The sequence below is a fragment of the Danio rerio genome, chromosome 14, assembly GCF_049306965.1.
Source record: "Danio rerio strain Tuebingen ecotype United States chromosome 14, GRCz12tu, whole genome shotgun sequence".
In the NCBI taxonomy this organism is placed as follows: domain Eukaryota; kingdom Metazoa; phylum Chordata; class Actinopteri; order Cypriniformes; family Danionidae; genus Danio; species Danio rerio.
In genome coordinates, this window is record NC_133189.1 from 29,710,859 (window position 1) to 29,732,873 (window position 22,015).

The window sequence follows — 22,015 nt, forward strand, 5'->3', positions numbered from 1 at the left end:
ACAGGAGACAAACTGGCCATACAATCTGAAAGCATCATAAACTGCAGATGTGCTGCCGTGCAGATCTTGCGCCAGAAAACTCGGAGTCTCCTATAAAAAAATCACCTGTCAGCAGACACTTAAAACTCTGCGATTTTACTGCATTTTCATCTGCAAAGTGCAATAAATTTGGAAAGGTATTCTTTCGAAGTGCTGATGGATGGATCAGGATGATATTCAGTTTTAGTTCGTTTATAGTTCATGATGTTATTTTGATTTACTTTCTTTGGCATATAACAACAAAAGATAAAATACACACACACACACACACACACACACACACACACATATATATATATATATATATATATATATATATATATATATATATATATATATATATATATGTGTGTGTGTGTGTGTGTGTTCTACAGAAGTAAATCATGCAGAATTAAAAATAAGTACAATTTTATGAATGAATTCTAGCTTTAAAGGCAAGATTTGTAGTGACAGAATCTGCTGCAGAGCCATGCTGCCCCCTGCTGGTAGATCCGCGTTGTGTATGGACTTATCCTTTAATTTTCATTTGATATGAACTCAGTTTTGAAAAGACTAAGAACACGGATTGAAATATTAATTAAACAGTTTATTAATATACCTAATAGAATAGATAAAAGAAAATCCAATTACAATAATGAATAACTCATGAAGACAAAGACAGCTTTCTGTAAACACAGTTTATTTTCTATTAATTAAAAGACAAATTATAATGACTGAACACAAAGTAACACATTACATGAAATATATAGGTTTCCTACCAATATCCATAATCCCCAAAATACAATATGTAGTTGCACAGAAATCGAAATAGCTGAATCTTGATGTACAGTCGTAGAAACAATTAATTTTGGTATCAATACGGTATCATTAACATTCATGAAGTTTTCATTGCACAAAAAGTTCTCAAAAAAAATTATATATATATATATTAAATATATATATATATATATATATATATATATATATATATGTATGTATAATATTCTAGATAGATAGATAGATAGATAGATAGATAGATAGATAGATAGATAGATAGATAGATAGATAGATAGATAGATAGATAGATAGATAGATAGATAGATAGATAGAATCTTTGGGAAACCCAGAAAAAGTTCTTATATGGCATTGCTGCAAAAATATATTTAGTGCAGATATTTGGTAACAGCATTAGGGACCCATTATTTAATGCATTAACTATAAACAATGACAATTTCATCGACAGTATTTGATTTCATTGCTACCACCAGCATATAAAAACACCTCTTTCGATTTTAATGTGTTAATAACTGTTAAAATTAACAAAGTTCATGTTAATTTGCTAACTGATTGAATTAACCTTACCAAATATTGAGAGACGTTAACAAATATTTTAAGGTAATATGTAACAAAGTCTTTGCAGTATTTGGTATAACAATAAGATAAAACCTAAAATCATGAACTAGAAACCATTATAAATGTTTTAATAAATAAAGTGATTAACATAGCCATTACATAAGCTTACTATTACATAAATAAGCATACAGAAATAAATGATAAAACAGTATTTGCTTGTGATAGTATTCTATCAGTGATAAAAATGGCAAAAGCTTCTGTTTTTGAGTAGTTTCTCTTCAAATGTACCCAGAAGAAGGACAGATTGTCATTTCCCTGAGCTTGACATTCATCCGCCTGCATCTCTTGCTCATTCTGACCTGTTCAACTGGTCAGACATGCCATTGAGATGTCCTACATACGCTCTCTTTTACACTCTACACTGAAGAAAAAAAAGTAAAGCAAAATCTTGACCATTTTATCTGGCCCCTTTAGGAATGCAATTAAAGAAGAGAAGCACTTTCAAAAGTTGCTCTGGTCACATTGACAAGGCACATCGGCATCGTGCTTCAGTGATTGAGGTAAACATGAGGTGCTTGGGTAAAAGAGCTGAACTCACATTCACCCAGACAACAAGCACTCAGTGTATCCAAGCTTTATAGTTATTTAAACATGCACAAGTACCCATAAAGCTGGGTAAATGTCACAGATGACATTATATAATCTTTCTAACTGAATGAGCAACTAACTAGAGTGGAAAGAGATTAAAAGTAAATAAAAAAAAAACTAGAACTCATCTAGCATAAAAATATGAGCCCTTTTATGCTTTTAGCCAATTGACTTGAACTAAACATCTCATTAGACGTGTAAATGATATAATTATACTTCATTTTAAGGACAAAGGTCATAAGACATAGTTAACAAAACTTAAACCGCTTAGAATACAACACAATAGCAAATATATGTTGTAACAGGATATAAATAAAGGATTGTACAAACATTTGAAGAAATCCTAAATGGATAATTCTTCCAAGAGTAATATCTGGTTCATGTAGTTTAGAGATGTCCAAACTCGTTCCTGGAGGGCCGGTGTCCTGCTGAGTTTAGCTCCAATTTGCTTTAAACCACCTGCCAGGATGTTTCCAGAACAGGGGTCACCAATCTCATTCCTGGAGGTCCGGTGCACTGCAGGATTTAGCTCTAACTTTCCTCAACACACCTGCTTGGGTGTTTCAATTATACCTAGTAAGACATTGATTAGCTTGTTCAGGTGTGTTTGATTAGGGTTGGAGCTAAAATCTGCAGGACACCAGCCCTCCAGGGCCGAGTTTGAACACCCCTGATTAAGTTCCAAACCCGTATAACTTGATACATTGAACAATTACTGTATTAAAGTGTTTTTTTTTCAGTATGGACAAAAATATTCTAAATAGCCATTAGAATTTCCAGTATAATATTATTAATAATAATTATTTTAATTATATAATAATAATAATAATAATAATAATAATAATAACAATAATAATGATAATATGAATAAAAATAATATGAATAAAAATAATATGAATAAAAATAATATGAATATTATTAATAATTAAAAAATTTCTGGTTTTAAACTTTGCACCACTGATAACAGTGCATTTTTGGCTTAACTTTATGCAATTATTTGCAAATAAATCTCCATCTACTTGGCAAAAGTATTGTATCTTCAATCAAATCAACACATCATACAGAAGTGTCACAGTTGCCATTTTGTGACTTCAAGCTTTGGCCATATAAAATGGCCTCACCAATAGTGTGAAACTGTATATCTTTGGTCCCCTTATTAGGGTCGTAGTAGTCTCCCCTGCGCAACGAATCAATGACAGAGGTGTTGCATTGTGCCAAAAGCACATTGACTCCCAGCTCCTTGTAGTCCTTAAATACTTCTTTCAAAGCGTTGACTCCAGCAGTATCCAGAAAGAGGACTGAACTGCAGTCTATGACCAATGTGTGAAAACTGCTGTGCTGAAGCAGATTTACATTGGTGGACGCATCCATCTCTTGCTTCTGATCTTCTCTACTATGTTTCTGTTTCCTCTGCTTCTCTAGTTTCCTTTGTTTTGCTTTCTCTTTAAGTGGATCCAGGCCTACATTGCGATAGAGCGACTTTTTAAACAGACTTTGGTTGGCGTAGTAGATGGGAGCCTCGTATCGGAAAACAGCCACATCTGGTTGGGTCTGAAGTCCATTGTATGATGCAATGTCCTCAAAGAGCTCACGGTCTCCTGCTTGGCCCAGCTGAAGAGCTTGAGCGAATTGGGTTCTGCCTAACACACAGAAGGCAGAAACCACAACTCCAACCAGCAGGCCTAGCTCAGTGTTCACTAGAGCTGATGTAGCCATGGTCAGCAGCCAGATGACAGTGTCCACACGGTTGACACGCCACATCTGGGGAATGTCGCCAAACTTGCGCAGTGCCCCGCGGAGGTTAACCACTATGATGACAGCCAGAACGCATCTGCAGAGATTAAGAGGACACATTTATGAGAAATACAACGGAAACAGACATTTTAGATCGAAAACTAGGACAGGGAGTAAAAACTTGTAATTTTAAGAACACCCAAGATGTGAAGGTCTCAAAAATTTGGGTAAATTTCAATTCCAATATACTTCAAATTCTAAATACACCCAGTGGAAGTTTTTATGCACATTAACGTTTGCATAATATGCCTACATCTTTTTCCTTAAAAAAATTTTTAAATGTGGTAGATGTAATATATGCCAACCAGTCAACATAAAATATGTCATCATGGTTTTGGGAATGACTCATCAGAAATAGTTCAAATGTTTTAACGATTTGTTTCCACAGAGTGGTACAGATACATACAGTGCAGCACAGTAGACATTTACCCCAGTTTACACTTAAAGTACCAAAATAACAAATCATACTTTAGGATCGGCACACTGATAGTTTAGCTCTCAAAAAACTTAAATGTCACAAGGTTTCAACCTTTGATGAAGACCATGTAGGTCAAAACGTTGTGACAATAAAATTTTTTGAGAGCTAAAGTGACAGTGTGCCGATTTTCTTTTAATCTTTTGCTACGGTGTTTGTTTTTGACCGAGCACCTGCCTTTGAGAATCCTAGATGTGCGCACATATCTGTTTCCTGGTTGCTTAATGTGCAGATATAAACCATCCTTAAACAAAGCCTGATGTCTTCTTGTGGCAAACATTCCAATCAGTAAGAACAGAATGTGCCTTATGGCCTCTACTGTTGTTTACAGGGCCGAAACATGGAATGTGTGAGCGGTGCCACTTTTTTCACTTTGTGAAGTTGATTTATAAACTAATTTCAAGAGAATCACATGCTTATAATTGCTTGCAGCCGTTCCCACATTATCCAATTTCTGTTTCATCAATCAGATGATTCTAAGCCACTATAAATACCCTAAGTTCCATATAACAGCCATATTCGTTTTGAAGAATCCCCCCCTTCCACACTTACTCCTCCTCCATTCCTAGATAGGTGGCACGGTGGCCCAGTGGTTAGCACTGTTGCCTCACAGCAAAAACATCACTGGTTCTACTCCTTACAAAGCCAGCTGACATTTCTGTGAGGAGTTTACATGTTCTTTACATGTTGACTAATCCAAATCGGCACCATAGACATGCTCCTAGTAAGTAGTTATCTCTTAAGAGCAATCACTATCTGTTCATTAGCAACTACAGCAGGCCTGTGGGGCTTTCTTCTTAGAGCATACACTAGGCCTACCTGTTGGCAGTGGAAGCCTGATTAGGATGACCCATACAGAATCATACTGTGCTGTACTGAATTTTACTGCTCAGTGGAAACAAGCCATTGAAAATGGTCATTTCAATAGTTTTTTAATCGACATTTAGAAAATACTGCAAGTGGAAGCCAGACTACTGACAAACTAATGACACTGAACTTCAACATTTTAATGTAATGCATTACAGTAAATAAAGGCATGATTAGGCCCACAAGGAATCTGCATGTGCAGGAATCCACAGATTTTTTTAGCCCATCAATAAGTCTATTTATTCACCTGAGTAAATTTATTTCTATTCAGTTTTTTTATTAAATTCAGTAATATGATTGACTAATATGCAAATGTTCATATGATTTGTTTACAATACAGTTTCTATAGTAATATTTTCTGTCTTTTAGTAGATGTATTATATGAGAGACTTGCTTTGTTTACAAAATAAGTGGATCTATTTGGATTCGCTTTGTAAACATTAAATAAAAGTTAAAAAGGTATTTATATTTCATATATTAAGTTTAGTTACAATAATAATTTTAATACAATAAAATTATTCTGCATAAATCCACTGTTTTTTTAAACAAATTCTGCACAGAAATAACCAAAAATGTCTGTAGATTCTGTCTGGCCCTAGTCATGATGCTTTAACATTGACTCCTTATTTGGTATCAAATTAATGCAAATGAAACTCATCTCATACATACTTTTGCAATGAATAGAAGGCAGGTGCGATAACAAGCATGACGAGCAGCAGCACTAGAGCAGTCACCAATCCAGAAATCTGAGTATGGCATCCAGTTGACTCCTTCACAAGAGTCTTTGTCAAGGCAGCACTGACCGTGAAACAATGAAAGTAGGAAGAAATGATATTACAGTTCCCAATGGCATTCAGCTCTTGATTTGCGTTTACAATATATCCATGCTTCTTGGCAAACATCTCAGATAGAGACACTGTAATAGCAAAACCAACAATGGCAATCGATAATGCGTCAATAGCAATATTTGGAACCAAAGAAAGGTTTGGAGACTGTGGTGCCATAAAGCCAGTTGGAATGGTGCCAGCTACATCTGAGCCATAAGTGTCCTTGAAGTGCCCAAAGTGGGAAGCTAGAGTAGCAGCGATGACCACAAAGAGTTCAAAGGGAATTGGGGCCTTGAGCTTGGCCTTGAAGCGATCATTGAGTTCTTTGGCAGGAACAAGTACAAGCAAGCAGATCAAGCTGGTTATGAGGTCACACAGGTTGGTATGACCCAGATTCTTAAATAGACTGATCCAAGTTTTTATGAGTGAACCCCAGCCTTGGACACGAGGGAGGTGAAGCCCTAGAAAGTACTTTATCTGGGATGTGAGGATGGTTAGAGAGGCACCAGTTGCGAAACCACTCAACAGGGAGTCAGAGAGGAATACTGAGACAAAGCCAATCTGAAGCAGACCCATCAACACCTGCAACCAAATCAAAAAGCAAAAAGCAGAGTTTAATGCTTTTAGATATTTTTTAAAAAATATGGGCAAAGAAGAGTAACTTTGAAAGGTACCTACCTGGTAGATCCCTGCTGTGAAAGTTAGTGTTGCTCCCACCATGATTGCATAGCAGCTTCTATCACAAATTGGACCAGTGCTATTGTCCACATTTCCCAGGGTGGTCTGATTGATGTCTGACGAGTATCCTGCCAAAGTTAGTTCCCTGTCCACTACTTGCCCAACCAGCAGACACAATACCCCAAACATCCCAACAGAGATGTGTCTGGAGGTTCCCAGCAATGCGTAGATAATGTTTGCAAAGAAAGATGTATAGAGCCCATAAATAGGGTCTTGTCCTGCAAGTAGAGAATAAGCAATGGACTGGGGAACCAACAGAATGCCAACAATAAGGCCTGACATGGCATCTCCAATGATCCAGTCTTTGAAGCGATATCGTGGTAGCCATTTCACTATTGGGAATGACTTCATGATCTGGGATTTGACTCGAGCAGTACTGCAGGAACATTTTTTGACCTTTTTTCTTAACGCTTCCTTCCATGATACTTTCTCTTTTACGCACTCTTCTAAACGGAAGGGAAGATTTGGTTCTCTTTTAGCATCTTCCTCTGCTGAAAGATTGTTACAACTCCCTTCAGTTGGCATAATGTCCAGAAACTCTCACTGAAATAAAAAAAAAACAACAATGATAAAGTTGGTTGAAAATAAAAGCAGTCTGAACTAAATAAATGGATAGAGAAAACAGCATAGCTAGGTTTTTGGAAATCCTAATTACAATCATCACGACACCCTCATTCCCATGACGTTCCAATCTTATCTTATCTACTTTTTATAGTGTACATCATAAGAATTATTATTTAAAAAACAAAACAATGTATATGACTAGTTCTTTCAACTACTAAACACAATATTGGCATGAAATCTATTTATTATTACATTACATTACATTCTTTCAACTACTGAACAACATTGGCATGAAATTTACTGAAAGTTAATCCTACTTTTGTTCCGTTTTGAAGTGAGGACCTTAAAGTCCTTGGTGCTGATGTTTTGTTCATTATCCAGCATGACAAGTTAGCGTTAGCTCGTTTAGAGCGGCAACTGAAAAAAAAAAAAAAAACTGCGCTTTGGCGTGGTGTCTGGCACTGAGCCAGAGAAAGACAGCGGGGTTAAGTTGGTTTTGTTTTCGATATTCCTGAGACATTCAGCGATAGGCGACAATAACTCAAAAACCTTTTACTCTAAAAGGGTCTAAACTGTGTTTCCTATGAAAAGATACAGCTGGTTATGTTTCACAGGTGTCTTTTTTTTCCACTTAATTCTACGAGCACTTCATTTAAGCCCTCGCAATATGCGTTTAGCCGAGAGAGCTCGCACTGAACAGAGCTCTCAGTAAAGGACCGTCAGAAAAGTGCTTCTTTCGTTTTTTTTTCTTTCGAAAACAAAACCAATTTAACCCCGCTGAGAAATACGTGTCATATCACAATTATTTTAACCACCTAATGCTTAATTTATAATTTAGACATGTAAACACACAAAAGTACTAGTAAAACAATACATTTAGAGTTTGTAAAACGCACAAACTCTAACAATCCATTAAAATATTTTTGATATACACTTTACACATAGTGAAAGTAATTATAAAGTTGCATCTATTTTTCTCTAAGTTTACCACTTGTATTGTATTTGGGGAGTAACTGGTGGATTTACGGGCTGAATCCTGTGTTCTGCTTTTTATGAATGAGGCAAATGCGCGGCCGCAAGTAAACATGGCGATGCAAGCGTGTAAATACGTTAAATTAAAACTGAAAAAAAAAAAACAAATAAAATGGATTTATCTGTAATACAGCGCTATTGTTGTGGCCAAGGTGTGTCACTTGACAAACATGACGCGTCGCCACTAAAACAATTAGGGCGAATTTTCTAAAATAATGACCGCCTAACAAAACTCACTCCCAGGGCCAGAGAGAATATATTAAACTCACCAGTGAAAGGGTTAATAAGAGAAGTAAAGCAGCAGTGGTAGAATTACTTTTTATTGCAAGACTAAAGACTATTTTTTTTCACTCGCCTTCTTTGGATCATTAATTTTTCAATCTGTTGTCATGTACAGCTACACTGCAAAAAAACTTCTTACTTAGTCATTTCGTCTCGTTTCCAGTTCAAATATCTAAAAAAAATCTTAAAAAACAAGAACAGACAAGAAAAATTGCATGAGAAAATGAAGTGATGCTTCAAACTTCCGTTTGATTATATCTCATTAAGATTATTTTTCTTACCCAATTCGCAAACAATTTAGTTTGTTTTAATTTTGAGATGTTTTTTGCAGAAAACAAGACAGTTTTATTATTATTATTATTATTATTTTTATTATTATTATTTTTATTATTATTAAAACAGCTCAGTGATGAGCTTTTTTGAATAAAGGGTTGGAAATGAAGGCTTTTTTTTTTTTTTTAATTAGATTTATTGATTAATCGAAAAAATAATCGACAAATGAACTAATTATTAAAATAATCGTTAGTTGCTGCCCGTATAGATTTGTTTGACTCAAATGGTTTGTTGCAATCGGTTTTCTCAAATAGTTTGAGTTGCCTTAACTTATTGGGTTTTACAGTACTCATATATTTCTTCAATTATTGGGTTTTACTGTGCTCAAATTGCTTTATTTACTCAAATGGATTAAGTTCAAAGTACTCATTAGGATTAGTTTTTGAACTTAAATGGTTTGTTGCAATTAGTTTCCTCAAATGGTTTGAGTGAGATATAAAATAGGCATTTATACCAACTGACCATGCCTATCTCATTTTCATATTAACAGCTGAAGGTAAATATGATAAAGACAATTTCCATGCTTACTTTGTCAGTGAATTTAGTGTTACAGTGGCAAACTCTTAGTCCATGTTTACAAAATCCAAGAAAAATCCATTATGCCTTATATCAACAAGACACAACATTTGTTAAAATGAGTAAAATTACTCCTTGCTAAAGAAAGAGACCAGAAAAAAATTGCTCCAATATTAGGATTCTTTATTACTGAAATATTGTAACATGAATCTAACACCTTAACCCTACAACTTAAAAATGTAATAAACTAGAATGTCTCCATATAAATCATTAAAGAAAACAGATGGCAAATATTTATTCTCATTATGAGCAAAGAAACAAAACTGCAAGAAGCATCTGGTGCAGCCTTGCAACTTTGCCAACAAAAGGATTCAAAGTCTGTTGAGGTCCTATGCTTGTTTTTTTCTTATCAGATGGTGTTGCAACTTCTAACTTCATTTGTCTGTGATTTGGTTCATGTAGCCATCACTTAAAAGTAACATGTGAGACCATAAAGCATTTATGATTATAGAGAGCAGTAAAAAGGCAGATTAAGTGAATTGTGAACTACTGTTGCGGTACATAAATGACATCATAAACTGAGCAAATTAACTAGCTGAACTATTTCCAAATACTGTGGAAGGTATACACTGAAGAAGGGAAGAGATGGCATTTGACATGCCTCTGTGTCAAAAAATAAGTCTAAAATCACCCGTATGGAACACATCTGAGGCTAAATCAATGGTTAAAACAAAAAAATACAAAGTTTAAGTTAATAGACAGTTCTTTTGTAATGTAAATGCGATGTAAAATATTTTTTCAATTATGTTTGGAGCTTTAAATAAGGGGATAGTTTACCCAAAAATGAAAATTACCTCATAATTTATTTTCTACCATGTGTTTTTACACCATTATGAGTTTCTTTCTTCTGTTGAAACATAAAAGAAGATATGTTGAAGAATAACTGCCACCCATTTTTTCGAATATGGAAGTTGATGGGTGCCAGATATTTTTTAAAAATATTATTTCTTTCAACAGAAGAAAGAAACTCAAACTGGCCTTGAACAAGTGACATTGATAAATGATGGAATTGTTTGAGGGTTGCACTAAATCTCTATTACCGTCCGCTTTGTTCACCCAATTCATCCAGTCAGTTGTATTTACTACAGATATGGTTAGATGGTCACTATGGCTGTTTTCTAACAAAAAGAAGACTTCATTGTATTTAATTATATGATTAAAGTGCAGCATTATTAGATTATGAAATTATTTATAACTTACTATTAATTAGGGTAAAAGGTATGCAGATATTAATTTAAAACCACCCAGTAAGTAGTGGCAGGACACTGCATGCCTAAAGGTTAAAAAAATAAAATAAAAAAAATAAAAAAACATTTATGGATCAAAAAATAATAAATTATGGAACTGATTGCATTTATAGATGAAATACTTACCAGATAATTTAATAAAATTTAATAAAGAATTTTACTCATGCTGGAACATACTATACATAACAGATACATTTATACCCATAGCAGCATCAAAGTACAAATAAGTCCATTATTGAAAAAATAAACTGAATTAATAAGTGAAAAGGTTGCAAACATATTATTTTCTTGATAAGGAATACCTTACTCATATTCTTAATAACTTCATTATTTTTAAACTCAGAAAGCAGTTTAATATTGAAAGAGAAACATTTGGACACATGCCCAATACTATAAAAGACTTTAATCACAATGCGCAATGTTAATATTTTCCAGTTGTAAATCTCCAGAGATTTCTCCCATTTATTCAAATTAAAAATGCACTGCTTTGCCACTAGAGGACGTGAATTGAGGTTGTGAATGGGGTCTATTATTCAAACATTCATTCATTCGTTTTCTTTTTGGCTTATTCATCAGGGGTCACCACAGCGAAATAAACCTCCAACTTATCCAGCATACGTTTTACGCAGTGAATGCCCTTCCAGCAGCAACCCAACATTGGGAAACAACCATAGACTCTTGCATTCACACACATACACAACGGCCAATATAATTTATTCAATTCACCTATAGCACATGTCCTTGGACAGTGGGGGAAACCGGAGCACCCAAGGGTCTATTATCCCTTTTTCTAAATATACATATACTGCACCCTCAATCAATGTGTCGAAAGTAGCAGGATCATGTTCATTCTACAATGATTCCATCAAAGTACTTCAAAGTAGAATGTAGACAATCAGTATTTGCAGATGAGTTGATGTATTGTAGATGTTCTCAAACCAGGGAAAAACATAAGAAATCCAGATAAACATGGAGTGTAACCAACAGCCGTCTGGTAAATATGATGATGCCTCCCTCCAGCACTATAATCAGCCTTGCTCAGCAGTTCAAATTACATCTCTCCACCAACAGAGATACGCATCTCCACACTGAGAGGGTGGCAGAGGTGACCAAAGAGTCATGCTTGACAAACATTTCTTCTCTTCTGACAATGTGACTAAACTAGCCAAGTGAAAATGAACAAGAATGCAAACTTCTGAGGCACCTTGAGGCACTTCACAAAAACTATTCAATGCAAACTTGTGTTTAGTCAGCACCTTTGAAAAGCAGGATGGAGTAAGGTATTTTGTTAAATATCTCAAAGTGATCCTGAATGATTCTAAACACTTATGCATTTACGGGTGATGTGCCATTATGATCATTTTTTCTTAAATTCTCAGATTCTCTACTGATTTCTAGGCATTCACTGATGAACTGATTAGTTGAAAGTGCCAGAGCGCGCGCACACACACACGCACAAACACACACACACACACACACACACACACACACACACACACACACACACACACACACACACACACACACACACACACACACACACTACAAGTCTTAAGAGTCTGCCTCTCCCAGCCAAAGCTCTATTTTTTTTATGCCAGACCACCCTCATTGGTGACCGTGGTAATAATCAACATGCAATTCAAATTCAACAGTACCTGACTATTTCATAGGATATTTGCAGTTGTTAGTGCATCTAAATTTATTCTCTAGCAGTATAAATTGATATCTCCAATTACATCAAAATAGAATGTTTTTTGTAGTTTTTTGCATTTATTAAAATAGTATTTAGAGGAGGCAAATTTAAGATAAAGCAATAAATGCCACCAGTTGACATTACATAGCAGTGGCTCTGGGGCATGGAAATATTGATAAGAAGCACAAATCCAGTTTTTTGGGTAGATTTCACCACAGAGAAAAAACTTGTTGTACTAAAGGCACACAAAAGTTAAAAGGGTGCATTTTCCAAAAGTATTGTTAGGCTATTGCAAGTGTTTCTCATATTCCTAAAACAGTTCATTTGTAAACAGCATTGCCGACTCATGGTTTGATTTAACAGCACTCAACCCGTGTTTAAAAGCATAGTATACAATTATATTAATATATGGACTAAAACAGATCATCCAAAATCAGATTATTAGATGCCATCTTAATTATTAACAGCAATAATCTATTATTATAGATTATATTATAATATATTTTTTGCTATTTCTGAGCAGAAATTTGTAACAAATCTACATATTTATGGAGAATGATTATGGGAGATATAAGAAATAAAAAGTAATACCATAATAACTTTTATTTAATGTTTACACCGCAAATCAAAGAAGATCCACTTTTTTGGTAAACAAAGTCTCTCATATAATATCTCTCATATAAGGTCTCTCATATGATATATCTACTAAAAGTCAGATAATATTACTTTACAAACTGTATTGTAAATAAATCAAAGCAAAATTTTCATATCAGTCAATTACATCATTGAAATGTATTTAAAAACTGAAGAAATACAAAATTTGTACAAAAAAGTAAATAATAAATAAAGTAAGTAAATCTGTGGAAACCAGTGGCTTTCTTTGCGCGCAGATTCCGTGTGGGCCAACTCATGACTAGCAATTTAGTGTCTCCATAAATCATTCCATGGTAGTTAAGTTTTCAGAATACACACCACAAAACAAATCAAGGTTTTACTACTATTAAAACCTAATTATTGACATTTGTTGTGGTTAAACTACACCATGGCTTTGCTACACTAACCACAGTTTAACTGTAATATTTGTAGTAAAACTGGTAATACAGTAATCAATCCAAAACAACATGGTTATTACACATTTAATACATTAACACATAAAATACTCTGAGCTCTAGATTAAAGAAACGCACAGATTTATCACTAAACTCTGGCTTAAAAAATAGCACAGACAAGACATAAGAACAGAACCTGTTAAGCGTCTCGGTTTGAAAAATCTATAGCTGTCATATGGAGTATGCTTCAATATGCATTTGCCTCTGCTTTTATGATAATAATCGAAGCAGCCATTGGCATTAAGATATTTTGCTCCTAATAATATTCGGCCTGGTGTGAACAGTTAAATACATCACGGAAACACACTGTGTGATTTTTTTATAGCTTTAAAATCGTTTACACCAATTGACTACAGTATTCATGTTACAGAGGTCATTGTGTTTTGTTTAGTGATTAATGTGCCTTTTGGATAGTACATCCAATTGACAGACGGGGCGGCAACTTTCGTCATTTTACATGATATCATGGTTCAGTCTGAGGCAACACGAACAGCATGTTGTTGCGTAAAATAAATAGTGTGTCTAACTTGTAATAAACTTGGCAGTTGACATATTTTGTATAAAATTAATTTAAAAACATTTCAATACGCAGTTTGTGGGAACTGATAATACTAATGTGTACAGTTTAAACACCCATGATCACATCCCGATTATGTAACAAATGATCAAAGCAAACGTTTTGTTGTTGTTTTGTCAAACCTTAAGCATATTTATAAGCTAGTTTCTTTGTTGTGTGACAACTAATTTAAAAGTCAATTATTGAAAATTAAAGTACAAGAAATTTCAAGCGTACTTTAACATACACATTAAGAGAATTGATGTAGTATTAACAATTGATACCAAGCATCTCACCACAATCTATAATATGTTCTGAAACTTCGTGATCTCGAAATTGATAACGTACATCTAACTTCAAACTTTAACAAGCATCATCGACAAACGTTAAATGATACGATAGAATAAAAGCTAGAAGTGTCATGAAACCCTGGTTTGTTTTATGCTCTGACTTCATGAATGGCACTATTGAAAACAAAACTGCAACGTGTACAACTGACTCAGTGCAAGTTATCCGCTTAGGAAAAAAAGCTGCACAGATTCAATGTTGAAGACTCACCTCAGTCCGGCTGCGCAACGAGATCGTTTCATTTACACATAGTCATCCGTTTGGACATTTTATAAGCCAAGAGTTACACCTCTTCGAGCGTATGTTACTTGAAGTTTAGGATCTCTTCCGTGACGTATCAAGCCACGCTAAGTTTGTGATATCACGTGGACAACGAAACCTATTATCACACGTCACGTGACTGCTAATTCCTGGCTTGAAGCAAAACTTGCACAGCTATGCTTACTCAGTTAATTTGCAAAGTCTTCTGACTGAGAGCTACTGCTTAAATTGCCGAGTCAAGAGTTTATAAACGGTCCTTCTGTCTGTCTGGTAAAACAACTACAGTGAAAGTTTGACTTATGAATATCTTATTATGCAGTAGGCAGACCAATTTGGGCACAAGTAGGTAAAATTTTACCTTGCTCAATTGACTCAAACGTTAGAGGAGAACTTTCATGCAACAGTTAACTTTCAGAATAGTAGTCGAATAGTACTAAACTTAACCAACATCTGAAAGTGCATGTAATCTAAAGGTTATTGTGTATAACCATAATATACCATAATGTAGTTCAATTAGGTATATTGTTTGTTAATGAAACAATGGTTCATATTTGAACAAGCCTATATATTTGACATTTTCGTGACATTTCTTAGAGTTAATGCATTTATAAATTCATAATCATATGTCGAGTATAAAAGTGGGCACCCCTGATCAAGAAGGGAATAAGCCAAAGGAAAGAGTAATAAGAAGACCATTTTCAAGGTATACTGCGGTTTGGAAAGGTCAATGTTTTAAAATTGCCAACATTTTCTGCTCTAGGCTACCACTCCTAAGGTATGTGTAAGATTTATAAAACATTTCTTTAGTTTTTTAGGACAACAGTATCTTCAGCAAAAAAAGAAAAGAAAAAAAAGTTATCCAAAGATGCTGTTTTAAATTGTAATGAATTGTGTTTTTGTTACAAAGACAGCAAAAGTCAATGATTCATTTGAATTATTTAGCCTGACATGTTTACTGTTCCAAAATATTTTAAATGTCTCTTAAAATAAAATATACTGTGTTCAAAGGGGGAAAAAGTTATTTTTTTTACCCTGACATTTAAAAAAAAGAATATATTTTAGAGCAGTAATCCAGTGAAACCATGATCCAAAGTTATCATACAATCAAAATCTTATACCAGCCCATGCCTACACAAGACCACTTGATAACTTAGTTTCTTTGGATGTGGCTACTTTATTTTTAGGTATATGGTGTATGCAAAATGTTCATATTTGTTTTATTGGATTATTCCAGTATTTATAGAGCTAACCTACAGAAATATATATATTTTTCCATTAGCTGTATGTGTTGTTTGAGAGTCTGATAAGCATTTTTTAAATATGCAAGGTAAATAAAAAATGCTGGAAGTGTTACTGCTGTGAGGCCACAGGTTTTAATCCACACAGCCTTCAAATTCTACATAGGCTTGAGTAAATTGAGCCACACTCCCCTGCGAACAAACAAAGAACACAGTGTGCTTATGAATGTTCCAGGGTGGGATTTTGAAATGGTGCATGTTTATTTAATCTTTTCAATCATCAACATTCTTGTGACATTCTTTACTAAGACATAATTTTACATACAGTAAGTATTCATGTGTGCAATAAAAAACATTAAAGACTCAATATGTACAATTTATTCAATAAAATACCCTAGAGTGGTGTTATACGTGCTCTGATTCATGAATGTACTATTGAAAACACTAAGTCAGTCACATAACACTAAGTCACGTAAGTCAGCCCTATTGCTGACTAATGTACTTACATTATACCAAAATGTTTGAATAAAATAAAAATAAAATTTTAAATACAGACTTTATACATGTAGCATCATCAAAATACCTCAGCTTTGCTTTACATGCTACATACACATAATATACATTTCAAATAACATATAGTTGTGTTTTTAACCTTAGCTATTATTCTCTACTTTTTATATTCTGTACTCTGTCACAAGCTGTTATGCATATAGCTGAAGAAAAAAAAACATGTTTTATTCTAAAATGTACTTCATTAACCCTCGTTGTTTTTTACAGTGATGTGTTCATTTTTTTTACAGTGAGGTTCATCAAGATCAGATCAAGCATCATACTGGGGAAGTCCCAATGAGCTGCAGTTCTGTGCTATGTTCATGTCAGTGGAAAATGTTTGCACTGGTTCAGCTGAAAGGTAACACACTGACTGAAATAACCACTTACTGTACAACTGAGGACTACAGAAGAGCATCTGAATGCATATCAAGCCTTGAAAAAGATGAAAACAGAATTGCAAACTATTATTACAATTCACACAGGCTCACCAAGATTAGACTATACAAGATTGGAAACAAATTCCTGAAATGATAAGTCTTGGCCTCTGTGCTGCTAATTCTGGATGGTAGGTCATAATTTACCATACTGTATAATGCAAGCCATCCTGTTTAAATGGTTCAGCCTACTGGTACTGTAATTCTATGAGAGAGATTGTTTTGACACAGGTTGGGCATATTAGCACAAACTGTGCATCGTTTAAATATTACAGCCAACCTGAGTACTGACCATGTCCAGCCCTTTATGACATCCAGCAGGCTAATGCACAACTTCACAAACCTCAGATTATCTAATTATTAACTTGTTTTTTTTAACATGAAGTTGACTTAACTATACCCAACTGGCTTCATAGTTACCAGAAGAGATGTGGTGTAGTGGGAGATTCACATCAATGTGCGGCTGACAAATCTGCAGCAAGATGCTCCCATATGATATGCCACAGCCATATCACCCGCATACCAAGATCAGTTACTCACAGTTACGCTTCTAAATGGGAGACCACATACGAAAACTAGGTTGCTGTTAGAAGTGGTGTTAGTGAGGCTAGCAGGAGGCTCTCAATCTGTGGTCTGTGTAAGTCCTAATATCCCAGTAAAGTGAAGGGGACACTGTACTGTCAGTGAGTGCCATTTTTCGGATGGAACGTTAAAGCAAAGTCTTGACTTTTTGTGGTCATTAAAAATCCCATGGCAGTTATCGTAAAGAGTAGTGCTGTAACCTCTGTGTCCTGGCTAAATTCCCTCTATCGGCCCTGACCCATCATGGCCTCCCAATTATCTCCATACACAGAATTTGTACTATCACTGTCTCTCCACTTTACCAATAGCTGGTGTGTGGTGAGTGCACTGGAGCCGTTGCCCTGTGGCTGAGGTCGCATCATCCAAGAGGATACTGCACACTGGTGGTGGTGTGGAGAACCCCTAACCCCCCTTATGATTGCGAAGCACTTACATGATAAATGCACTATATAAATACACATTACATTACATTAATATTGTGTTACAACACTTTTTTTATAATTAAGGCAAATGTGAAAGTAACTGAATGGTCTAACCCTCTAATAAGAATCTTCTATTTTCGTCTTATGTATTAAGCTTATGTATTAAATAGTTTTTTTTTTCCTGTGGTTGACCTATGATCTAATCTGCACATATTTATTTAAATATATATTTATTTATGATTCATAGTGTCAGTCATTTTAGATTATTCCAAATGTTCACAAATAATACATATAAAGAAAAAAAGTCATGAACCATATCAGTTAAATCGGAGTGATTCAGTAGCATGTGGTGGACTTCAAAATTATAGAAAAAAAGTCTCTTCTCATGCATCATATGATCTTTACAGGGTTACTAAGATGTGATGTAATAAAATAGCTTTTACTTCACACTGGAAACCAGTACTTGGTGAGTTAGTATTTAGTTAAATTTACTTAAATTAAGTCAGACCAAAGTTTTTATACATTTAAATAATTTTTTACTTTTATGCACATGTAACTAATCCAATCTAGAAACCATCAATTTTGTGATTCAGGCAAATTTTTGCTTGGCAATAACCAACTGCAAAATATAACCAGTCAGAAGAAACGCTGCATGCTTTCTAATTTTATCCACTGGTTAGGCTGAGAGACAGTGATTGCTTTGACATTATGAATGGTACTATTGAAAAGAACTGCAAAACTGCAACATGATCAACCATGTCATGGTATCTGCTGAAGAATAAAGCTTCATTTAAAACTTTGAGATTCAGGGTTAAAACATCCCTTCAGTCATTTATGAGCACATATAGCAGACACGTTTATCAGTAACTTACACTATCATGCATTCATACATAACTACATACATAAATACATAAAGACAATGACACTTGGCACTGAACCAATGACCTTGGCATTTTTAACAGCCTGACTGCCAGTTACAGGAACTACTACTGTGCTACAGGAACTATAGGAATATACCCCTGTCCATAAACCATACAAGCTGTGGTGTTGCCAAATAGCTGCTGTTGACATACAGTACACACAGCAGACTCTCCAATGACAAACATGTTAAAGCTAGGAGTGTGGAGTACAAACAATAGCCCTTCAATAGATATTATTGCAACATTCAAAATAAACATAAAGTCTATGTCATGAAGGTAACACCACGTGAAGTCTTTAGCAAAAACAGGCCACGTCATGTTACAACTAAAGGAAATCCCAAAACAGTAAAGCTGAAAGGCTCTGTTCACTGTACATAATAATGTTTGTTAAAGCAAATCACTTGTTAAAATTAGATGTGTGCAGTTGTTATGCTCAATTATCACACAGCTTGTTCTGTTTTTATTCACCAAACTCATTTTAATTAGCCTTAGAACAAAAGTTTTCCAAACAAACTCTCCTGTGGTCCTTAGAAGAAGGTAATGTACTGTATGTGTCTGTTATGGAGTAGTTGTACTGGGCAAATGAACTGAATGAATCTGTTTAGACTTTTGCCATTCAGACAATGTCGCTGGTAAATGATTTATATTATATTATATTATATTATATTATATTATATTATATTATATTATATTATATTATATTATATTATATTATATTATATTATATTATATTATATTATATTAAACTATATTATATTATATTATATTAAACTATATTATATTATATTGTATTATATTATATTATATTATATTATATTATATTATATTATATTATATTATATTATATTATATTATATTATATTATATTAAACTATATTATATTATATTATATTATATTATATTATATTAAACTATATTATATTATATTATATTATATTATATTATATTATATTATATTATATTAAACTATATTATATTATATTATATTATATTATATTATATTAAACTATATTATATTATATTATATTATATTATATTATATTAAACTATATTATATTATATTATATTATATTATATTATATTATATTATATTATATTATATTATATTATATTATATTGTATTATATTATATTATATTATATTATATTATATTATATTATATTATATTATATTATATTTTTCATTCATCAATTCAGTATCTTTTTTTCAGCTTTGTCCCTTTCTTAATCCGAGGTCGCCACAGCAGAATGAACCACCAACTTATCCAGCACATGTTTTAAGCAGTGGATGCCCTTCCAGCCACAACCAAGTACTGGGAAACACCCATACACTCTCATATTTACATACACATTCATACACTTGCACACACAAGGAAATTGTCTTAGAGCTTCCAGAGTACAAAAAGTACAAACAAAGTACCACAAACACAAAGAGAGTGCCGACATAAATAGAAAAAAAGAAAATTTATAAATACCAAACATGTTAAAGCTAGGAACATTGAGTACATACAATAGCCCTTCAATGGAAATTATTGCAACATTTAAAATAAACAAAGTTTATGTCATAAAAGTAATGAAAAAAAATTAATGAATGATTATATTATATTAAATAAATAATATTAAATTATATTATATTATATTATATTATATTATATTATATTATATTATATTATATTATATTATATTGTGTTATATTATATTATATTATATTATATTATATTGTGTTTTATTATATTATATTATCATTTATTAATTTTCTTTTTCACTTAGTCCCTTTATTAATCGGGGGTTGTCACAGCAGAATGAACTGCCAATTTATCCAGCACATATTTTACGCAGTGATGCCCTTCCAGCTGCAACCAATCACTGGAAAACACTTATTTTTAGCTTTCCAAATTCACCTGTACCACATGTCTTATATATTCTATTATATTATATTATATTATATTATATTATATTATATTATATTATATTATGTTATATTATATTATATTATATTATATTATATTATATTATATTATATTATATTTTTCATTCATTCATTTTCTTGTCAGCTTAGTCCCTTTATTAATCCGGGGGTTCGCCACAGCGGAATGAACCGCCAACTTATCCAGCACGTTTTTTTTTTTTTGTTTGTTTTACGCAGCGGATGCCCTTCCAGCTGCAACCCATATGTGAAGGTCTCGGCCGTTAGATCGCCCCCTGGGGGCTGGCTGCAGTACAAGTCATAAAGCCCGCCTCCTCCGTGTTAATGAAGGAGACTTGAGCCCAGGGCTGGAGTGGGACACCTTTTCAGGCCTGGAGTTTCAAGCCTCAGACCGGCCCACCTCAGTTCACGACTGACTATATTAAAATAAGGTCATTTCCAAATCAGTTTCTAATTACACTATCACGTCTTTTTTGAGAAAACAGCTGCTTTAGAACTTTAAATGTTCAACAAGCCTAACAGTATTATATGTCTTAACAATAAAAATGAAAACAATAAGTTACTATAACGAGGATCGAACGCGGGTCCGCGACGTCTTAATCTAACGTGCTAACCGCTGGACCACAATAGCTGTGTACAGAAAGGAGACACAACTGAGTTTTATAATCATTAAAATAGATGAAAAGAGAAGAGTTGCAGTAAAATAATGAATAAAAAGGCTGTGGTCAAGTAAATAAATAAATTTAAAAAGTGTGACTGCTGAGAGCAACAGATTCTGCAGCTAAGGACACCGGCCCTCGCGGCCAAAAAACGGACCGGCCCACCGGGAATTCTCCCGGTCCTCCCGATTAGCCAATCCGGGCCTGCTTGAGCCCAAATAAAAAATATTACACTTGCAATAAAATGTCCCGAAAGATGGTTCTGGTCGATTAAGGCACTGGTTATTGTGCTGAAATAGGTGCAGATCTTCATTTGTGTCAACAGTTTGTTTCTAGCAGTAATTTAATGCTGGGCGTGTCATCGTGATTGACAGCTGTGATTGACAGTTTCTCAAAGCAGCGCGTCTGAGCTTCGGCAGGAGACTGCAGTGTTATTATTCGATTTCTGTGTTATTTTACCATGATAAAATGAGTTCAGCAGTAAACTATAGTTTCTGACATACATGATCCTGGTGGAACACTGTTTATTCGCTAAGGTCAGGGCTTTTTTCGGGCTTTATT

At 33.9% G+C, this 22,015-nt stretch overlaps 2 protein-coding genes across 10 annotated transcripts in view; one reads left to right on the forward strand and one right to left on the reverse strand.

Moving 5' to 3' along the window:
• Nucleotides 1-2,922: 2,922 nt before the first annotated feature.
• Nucleotides 2,923-14,783, reverse strand: slc26a2 (solute carrier family 26 member 2). Of its 2 annotated transcripts, XM_005173160.6 has the most exons (5): nucleotides 14,671-14,783; nucleotides 7,602-7,701; nucleotides 6,661-7,263; nucleotides 5,825-6,564; nucleotides 2,923-3,850 (listed from the first exon to the last, which is right to left on the reverse strand). In XM_005173160.6, the coding sequence occupies exons 3-5, from the start codon at nucleotides 7,243-7,245 to the stop codon at nucleotides 3,076-3,078; spliced, it is 2,100 nt and encodes a 699-aa protein (XP_005173217.1). In that variant the 5' UTR covers nucleotides 7,246-7,263; nucleotides 7,602-7,701; nucleotides 14,671-14,783; the 3' UTR covers nucleotides 2,923-3,075. The 2 variants fall into 2 exon arrangements, with proteins under 2 accessions (XP_005173217.1, XP_685114.1); XM_680022.7 differs by lacking the exon at nucleotides 7,602-7,701.
• Nucleotides 14,784-14,907: 124 nt separating this feature from the next.
• Nucleotides 14,908-22,015, forward strand: part of shtn3 (shootin 3) — a 50,157-nt gene continuing 43,049 nt past the window's right edge. For 2 of the 8 annotated variants that reach the window (XM_073921841.1, XM_073921842.1), the window contains exons 1-2: nucleotides 14,908-15,063; nucleotides 16,760-16,869. In XM_073921841.1, the coding sequence (XP_073777942.1) occupies nucleotides 16,806-16,869 (64 nt within the window). In that variant the 5' untranslated portion in view covers nucleotides 14,908-15,063; nucleotides 16,760-16,805. Of the gene's footprint in view, nucleotides 15,503-16,736; nucleotides 16,870-22,015 lie in introns of all 8 variants that reach the window. The other 6 variants (XM_073921838.1, XM_073921844.1, XM_073921839.1 and 3 more) reach the window with 6 other exon arrangements.